At 33.5% G+C, this 8,201-nt stretch overlaps 1 protein-coding gene across 1 annotated transcript; it reads right to left on the bottom strand.

Annotated features, from left to right (window-relative positions):
* Nucleotides 1-3,126: 3,126 nt before the first annotated feature.
* On the bottom strand, nucleotides 3,127-7,514 carry LOC122607434 (boron transporter 1-like). The gene is made up of 11 exons (XM_043780406.1): nucleotides 7,251-7,514; nucleotides 6,343-6,425; nucleotides 6,051-6,243; nucleotides 5,817-5,955; nucleotides 5,565-5,730; nucleotides 5,124-5,290; nucleotides 4,866-5,039; nucleotides 4,685-4,780; nucleotides 4,144-4,601; nucleotides 3,794-4,061; nucleotides 3,127-3,625 (listed from the first exon to the last, which is right to left on the bottom strand). The coding sequence occupies exons 1-11, from the start codon at nucleotides 7,352-7,354 to the stop codon at nucleotides 3,344-3,346; spliced, it is 2,130 nt and encodes a 709-aa protein (XP_043636341.1). The 5' UTR covers nucleotides 7,355-7,514; the 3' UTR covers nucleotides 3,127-3,343.
* Nucleotides 7,515-8,201: the final 687 nt, after the last annotated feature.

Below are 8,201 nucleotides of genomic sequence, written 5' to 3'. Positions count from 1 at the left end.
GAATGTTGTGATCTCCAGGAAAAGTACTGTTATATCTACTCTTAAGTCTTGTTATTTGCGAATTAATTGACTCATACATATAGCTTAATCAATCATCTCATTCACTAACAACTTATATTATTATGATATGTGACAAAGTCACAAAAGATTCTATTTACAAAACTGAAAGCTAAATTCATTCTCCTCGTAATGTACAGAAAAATTCATACTGAATTTCATACATTTTCTTGTCCAGTGGTGAAAGTTACAATGTGTCCAAAAAATATGTTAATCGAATAGACAACAATTTCATTTTAGTTAAATGGCATAATTAACGGTTTGGTACAACAATATATGAACGAAATTATCTAATATCTAACTTTTTGAGGTTTGGTTTCTATTTTGCTCAACTCTATAGTCATTTTATAAGATACTATTTACAAAGTCACAAAAGATTCTATTTACAAAACTGAAAGGAAAATGTTTCATATTTAATTTAATATTTGGGCAAAGACTAATTGTGTTTTTGTAAAGGTCAAATATCAAGAAATAAACATAAATGGAAGTGTGAAGGAAAGCAAGTGGAAAAGTGGAGGAAGCTACCCAAGAATTTTGGGCCAAGATATATAATGGGCAAGACTATTTAGAATGGACTATACAATTGATCAAGATGGGCCTTACAAATTAGTGGCTCTGGTTTTCTTTTAGATGATGGGGCTTATTACACCCGACATTTGGTCCGTTGGTATAGAAACAATTCGAAGATAATAAGTTATGTTTTTAACTTGGATGTATGTAGTCTAACCGAGTTATCTGTATGGCACTTTTTTAATCATTTTTTCGGTCACTCTCAAGATGTTAACTAATGGAGTTCGAACCTGAGACTTTTTGCGAAGAAATCAGATCGCCTGACCACTAAGCACTTCGAGTTGCTTTGGTCTAGAAGCTAAGATTTTGTTTTTTCCTTCAATTATTGATGTTATTGTAACAATGATTTTGATGGAAAGCTTAAGCCATCCACAGTTCCACACTTATCATGAAAAGGATTGAAAAGAATAGATATGGTGGTCAACTATAGTGTCAAATCTTTGTATTATTCATCTACTTGGTTTTTTTGTTTTGTCATGATCTAACAAAAGTGAAAAGGAAAAGAAGAGGATGTTGTTATTTGATAAAAGAAATTTTTGACATGAATGAATATGTTTGCCACTAATGACTACAAAGTCAAATAGATGCTCATTCATCCTTTTTTTTTTTTAACTTCAAATCAATTCCTAGCCTTTACTTTTGTTTGAAATCATGATCGACAACCAACATCCATTTTGCACCTCTTACTTAACAAAAAGCAACTCCAAATCATACCGATCTTTAACTTTTTGTATCATACTTCTTCATACATGATTACATCATACCATATGCCTAGGGTAAGTTTTACTAGGTTAGTATTTTCTATGTATGTGTACGTAACCACCACCAAAGTGCTGAGTCCTCATAATATACTAACAAGAGATTCAAGTTCCAGTAACCTTAGGAATACGTATTTGAGTAGTCGAGAAAAGGGTTCAGAAACGGTCTGATCAAGATATTATAAATAGCTCATGCACATCTAAGTTAAAGACTCGATCTACTTGAGTAACTCGTAAAAAGGAAAACCTAATTTGTCTACCTAGTCCATTTTATTCTTTATGTTCTTGCCATTGGTTATTTAAGTGATTATCAACTTTTATAATAGATAATGTAATACCAAATTAAATCATTTACTACTTGTTTCAAAAAATAGTCCAAAATAATAATGTTAAACTACTTAATTTTATATAGACAAATATCCTAAACACCCTCTAATATGACATTAACTGTGGGTAATAACCAAACTCAACAATATTTGTACAGTCTTGGCTTACATTGTATGTGTGATAACCCATCATTTTATAATATATGGATCCTTGTCCATGATAGTTATTTTGTAAATATATATTAGAAATTTATTTAAAATTATTTGGTTGTCTTAAAAACTATATAAATATATACTCAGATTCCACTAGAACAATCTTTCACGAAAAGACCTTTCCACAACCTCACTAATTGTCTCACATAGTCACATATGGACAAACAAATGCATTTTATACATCCATTATCCATACTTGTTTGTTCAAGAAACCAAGAAAGACTACAGTATACAACAAAACATACTTGTGGTGCAATATAAAAGGAGCTTTTAAAATAAACCCATATACATTTTATGAGCTTGCAATATTACAATACTAGCATTGTATCCGCGCTATGCGACGAGACATGGGAAAAAAACGCCGGTTAAGTAGCGGTACCGTGTTATTACATGAATGTATTATTCAACTCAAGTATTTTTTAGTACGGCTGAAAGTACAAACCGCCGCTGTTGTTTTAGAGTGTACGTTTTTTATGTTGATTGATTATTAAATTCAGTAACGCATGTGTATTTTTTTTGGTATACTATGTGAGCAACTTCTGAAAGGGAAGGGACATGCGTAAGGTTTTTTTGTTAAGGGTATTTTTGTAATTTCAAGGATAAAGTGTTTGATGATAGCATAGATTAAAAGGGTAAATTAAAGATTTTAAAGGTAGAATGTTAAATTTTTGGGGCTAGTTTGTTTATATACGTAGTATAGATATAGTCTTAGCAACTGGAATACTTATCGAGCTTTGAGTTATAAACTTATATGTATATTGTTATATGTGTATTTTGTATATATATTCAAGCTGAACTCGAACTGGGGATATAGTTCTGAATTATAATATATTATTAGGGGTTTGCTAAATACAGCCTTTAGGGCTGTGTTTAAGGTGCATAAACTGTTTATACATTTACCATGAAAATCAGGAGACAGACTTTTAATATGAAAGGTACAAGTTTTTTTATACACGTTAAATACAGCCCTGCATTTCCCATATACTTTTTCAGATTAGAAGTTATTGCATATGTATTCGGCATAAATATTTGAGCTGAACTTGAAGTGAGAATACAATCTTTTTCAAGTGTCTCATGACATTAAGTAAATGTACAGTTTTCATATATCACATTGAGCAACGAAATTGCACTAGAAACACCGACAACTTGTGTCACTTGCAATTTTAATATCTTGCACATAAATCTATATTTGCGAAAGAGGATGGGCAAAATGAGATAGACATTATATAAATCTAGTTTCGTTTAGTTGAAACCAGGTGGTAATTATTCTAAACTGTCTGCAAACGTTAATATACATTACTACCATAATAATTACAAGAAACCGACACAGGTTATCCTGTTACAACAAAGGGTGTATTAAGAAACAAATGAGAGATGGCAGAACAGTAACCCAGCGGCGTGCATTACAGAATTTTGAGTTCAATTACGGGGACTTTTTCCCAAAGAAGATGGCACAGTTGGACTAAAAGGTTCTCTTGCAGCAGATCGAGGACTATGCATTGCTCTCAATTCATTGACCCTGGGACTGTATATGGATAACCGTGGACTTTGAAGATTTTTGCCATCTCTTACTGGGGTTGCGGTGGTGCTTGTCACTCTTGAACTGCACGTACGCCTGATCTCACCCCGGCTTCTTGTAATCACCTCATCGAGCACTTCTCCCACATCTGTAGTTGGAGTTCTAGCCCCAAATTCACCATCCTAATAGAACAATCAAACATAAGAATAAGGGGTGTTTGGCAATGTGTTTTAAAAGAGATTATGTGATAGGATTAATCAACAGTAACAAAAGAGGCTGCAGGAAATAATGTTTGGACTAATCAGCTTATATGGCTTAATAATCAGATAGTCAAAACCAGTCTCACTTACCTGAGGATAATGAAAAGGTATCGCAGGGGTCTCTTCATACTCTGCGGCATCCAGATCCTGTAGGTGTACACCTTTGAAGAACTTTGGCAAAATGTATTGTCGCACGGGAACTAACAACATAATCATCAACGGGAACAGAAGTCCCGCAATTGGAACCCATGTAAGCCCGAAACAGATGAGTAGGTACGTCGTTTGGAATAAAGTGAATGTTGCAATAGTCCTGAATGGAACAGTTTCCACAAATGTTGCATGGTAATCTTCCAGAACTCTGAGACATTTAGTAAAGTTAAGTAAAATTATCCTTTAATTTCAGATGTTAGCAATTTGAAATAAAATTTAGGTCAGCTTACTTGAATCTACGGCTTGGTGCAGTGAAGAGGAGTAATATTCTTTCCCAGAATTGGTTTCCAGGTAAGCTTTCAATAGCCATGAAAGCAAAGTAACCCCAAAGAACTGAAGTTGGGATCAGTTTTAGCAACGGCATGGCTGCAACACACCCTCCAACCATACATGCCTGAAGTAGTCCACTTACACGCTGTTCTTTGACTTCAACAGGTAATAGATCATCTATCTCTTTCTCCACATCAAATATAGTCTCATCCACTGGTGCATCTATGTTCCCCATGTTTGAAGCTAGTTGTATCGTTGATGCCTTTAGTTCCTTCAACCCACAATCTGACGGTGCTTGGTGAACTAATGGAGTCTGCATTTGATGATATGCTTCTTGCATGTTTCCATATAACTGTCCTAAACTTGAGTTCATGTTCATACTTTCACGAGCAGTCTTAACAAGTCGATTTCTTAGCAACTGCATATTTAGATTCAGAAGATAGATCGGTTAATCTGTATTATCTTTTGACACTGAACGGCTGAACATGATAAACAAGTTACCTGGTGTTTCAGAGTAGCAAGACTCTTGGTATGCATTGGAGATTGCGGAATTACACCATTAGATGGGGGTATACCAAGAAGACCACAAAGTAATGTCTGCAATTAAGAGATAATCTATAAGAACCTTACTCAAATAATTCAGAATACATGCATTTGTGAACCAGAGAAGTTAGATGCAAACCAAAAATCCCAAAAGGAGCAAGTCATAGTGAAAAGAAGGAGGCTTTCTCAAATTGAATTCTTTCTGCTGAGCAAGTTGAGATGCCACACTGTGGTCAAAGTAGTACAGTACAGCGATCATAGTTGCTGGAACAAAAGCTCCAAATATGAAGATAACAGGCACATCTAGCATATCCTGCACATTATTTAGTGTTAAATGCAAATTAAGCAGAGCTAAAACAGAATGAAGAAAAAATAGTATCTACAAAGAAAGATTTACCTTGATAACGGTCCAGTTCTCATATGCACCAGGAGACCAGGGATTTGGGCTAAAGAGACGCCTTGGGATTCCTTTTGGAATACTTCCAGACGGTGCATAGGACACGCCTGTCCAGACAAGGACCATAAGGGGCACACCATAATCTGCAATAAGGCTTCTAATCCATCCTGCAGAGAAAAACTAGATATTAAACGACTGTAGGCCATAAAGCAAGGGGAAACTGCAACAAAATGCACTGCTTTATTCACTTTATACCAGTATAGCAATGTATATATTAGAACCATTTAATGCAATATACCTAGCCTTCTTTTTACGTATCTATGCAGTAAAATTGCATACTTTGGTAAAAATAAAAGTAAAAAAATCAAATAGCAAACATCTTGCACCAAATGGTAACAAGATAATGCATCTAATGTTGTTATTATAGAGTAGTATGCATACCAGAACCATATCTCCATGATCTAGCTTTTCGGCTTTTCAATCCAGTCAGTAAAAGGCCAAAGGACAAAACAAGTGCAAACATTCCATTGGCAAATCTCCATGAAGGAATAAACTCGACTGACTTCAAATTTGCTCGTTCTGGTATGCCAAACTCATCTACTAGTCCCTAAAGTAGACATTTTAATTCAAATCAGATCCCATAAAAAACTAATAAGAAAAAATCCATAAGTTGAAACTATTAAATATACTTACTCTAATTGCTTGTTGCATAAACAACATGGCAATAAGTAGACCAAAAAGTTCACCAGCAACACGTGTAAACCGGTTAATTATAGAACACGCTCCTAGTATCGCTAAGATGAACAACAAAGCAGCAGTCCACACACATACCCTAAGAAATTAAGTACAAAACAATCAGACAATCAAACACCACGGATATTGTCAATCATACAAACCAATTGTTAACAAAAAGATAAGGACACTTACCATCCAGACCATGCAAGAAACAAGTTATGACCCAACTCGGGTCTTTGCTTAGCAAAGTTATACATAAAAGTATACATAAGTACAGTAGGCTCAGCAACACCTAAAATCAACAACGGTTGACCTCCAATGATGGAATGTATGATTCCACATATTGCAGTGGAAGCCAACGTCTGAACGGCTGTTAATGCTCCTTCTGAAAATACCAAACAAGCACACAATGTTAACATATAACAACTTCAAAATTTATATATATATATAAATCAATGACTTATAATGTTCCTATATTACATACCGGTATTTCGTTCTAGTTGTTCCCCAAATGATATAACCGGAATTGCTGATGCAAAGAATATGTACGTCGTTGGAGCCAAAATTCTATAAAAATCAAATGAGGAATCAGTATGAGATCTTATTACTAAAACTTAAGTAAAACGACACGCCTGACTAATTCAGTTGGCCTATAAATATGGTGCCGACACATGACATTAGAGAGAAAATCAGTGACTTATGCATTTTTTTCTCTCTGAATGCTCACCATTGACTCCTACCATGTGTCATCACCAGATTTTTACTTCCAATTTATCGTAGCTATAACCGTATAAAAAAAATTCAGATATACAGAATGTTATCTACTAAGTACTAACTTACTGTTCAAAAAATATATATATATTCGTAACAACTTCGAATAGATTCACAAATTTTCTAATACTAATTGAACGAATTCAAAAAACTCATTAGATTAGTTAAAACATAATTTAACTAAAGTCTATTCAAATAAGCATCAAGTGCTTATAAACATATCTAACTTCATCCGAATATATATATATATATATATATATATATATATATATATATATATTGTATCTATCATACTCTAAACTTCTTAGGCCTGTCATACTGTGAGTATCGAGCTTACAACAATGGATCTGACGTGTCGGTTCCATGACAAATAACTAATCAGATACATAATATAGCAAAAACTGAAAGTTGAATACATACAATATATATATATATATATATATAAATGTAATTTTGGTTACATTTCTAAACACTTTAGCAAGTTTAACAAATAATGTAGTTCTTATTTTAACTATTTCACTGGATCCTAACACTAACATATATACATATAAACATTAATATTATATATATATATATATATAGAGAAGGTAAAAGAAATGTAAAAGAGCAATATATATATACCGAAAACCGGCACGAAAACCGCCGGTCCAATCCTGTTTGTAACACTTTAATCGTCCATTGATATCATTTTTGATACCTTGAAATGGCACAAATGTCTCTTCCATTTTTCTTTTTTTAAAATCTAATCACCGATAGATTCGGAGAGTTTGTTAGAATGCTAGATTTATGGAGTAATAATATTCATTTTTATTATTTTTTTGATAAAATGAAAGAAGATGAAAATGTGAATGAAACAAAAATGGGAAATGTGTGAGGGAAGAATAACAATGTGAAGTGAGGTTGATTTATAGAGATTGAGAAAAGGTGAGAGAAAATTAAAAATGTGTTAATTATGAAGATTAAGATGTAGAATTAGAGAACATCCACTGTAATGTAACAGTTTTATATGTATTTTTATATATATATTTCCATATTATTATTTTTTATAAATTAAAAAAAAAAAAAAAAAAAGGGGATGGAATGGGGAGTGTAAGATGTTGTGATTTTGAACACAAAGTAATATTACAGAGTGTGACAGAGTACAAAGCTGGCTATGTAGAAAGCTAGCTGGATTTATTTATTATAATATTTATAAATATTATTTGGAGGAGGAGATGGAGAAAGAGATGTTGACTGTATTTACATTTGCATCCCTTGAGGTTTCACCAGTTGCTACTTGTTTCCTTTGGTAAAAAAGGATAATCCAGTTGTAAACTTGAAATCGGTTTATTACCTGTTCAATTCAAATCTTGTGCTAAAGAAAGTGGAAGTTCTATGATTAAAGGATAGGAGATGTGATTTGAACCCAATGATGATAAGCTAAATATGATAAATAGAGTGTTTGCATTTTGTAATGGGGTGAAAGAAGCCCCTCACCCAACCCCGGGTCAAGTCCCTCCGTGTGTTGGTGCGAATTATAAAATCATCTTGGGTATTGTTGTGTCGTTGCAGGATCGTTCGTCGGGCATAAAA

This window comes from Erigeron canadensis, chromosome 7 (assembly GCF_010389155.1).
Source record: "Erigeron canadensis isolate Cc75 chromosome 7, C_canadensis_v1, whole genome shotgun sequence".
In the NCBI taxonomy this organism is placed as follows: Eukaryota; Viridiplantae; Streptophyta; class Magnoliopsida; order Asterales; family Asteraceae; genus Erigeron; species Erigeron canadensis.
This window is presented reverse-complemented; position numbering and strand designations above follow the sequence as displayed.

Excerpts from the sequence above, each read along its gene's own strand:
- LOC122607434 (XM_043780406.1), bottom strand. The coding sequence starts at position 7,354 with ATGGAAGAGACATTTGTGCCATTTCAAGGTATCAAAAATGATATCAAT. Across the intron at positions 5,040-5,123 it reads AGAACTGGACCGTTATCAAG|GATATGCTAGATGTGCCTGT; the intron begins GTAAATCTTTCT and ends AATAATGTGCAG. Across the intron at positions 4,602-4,684 it reads TTGCTACTCTGAAACACCAG|TTGCTAAGAAATCGACTTGT; the intron begins GTAACTTGTTTA and ends CTAAATATGCAG.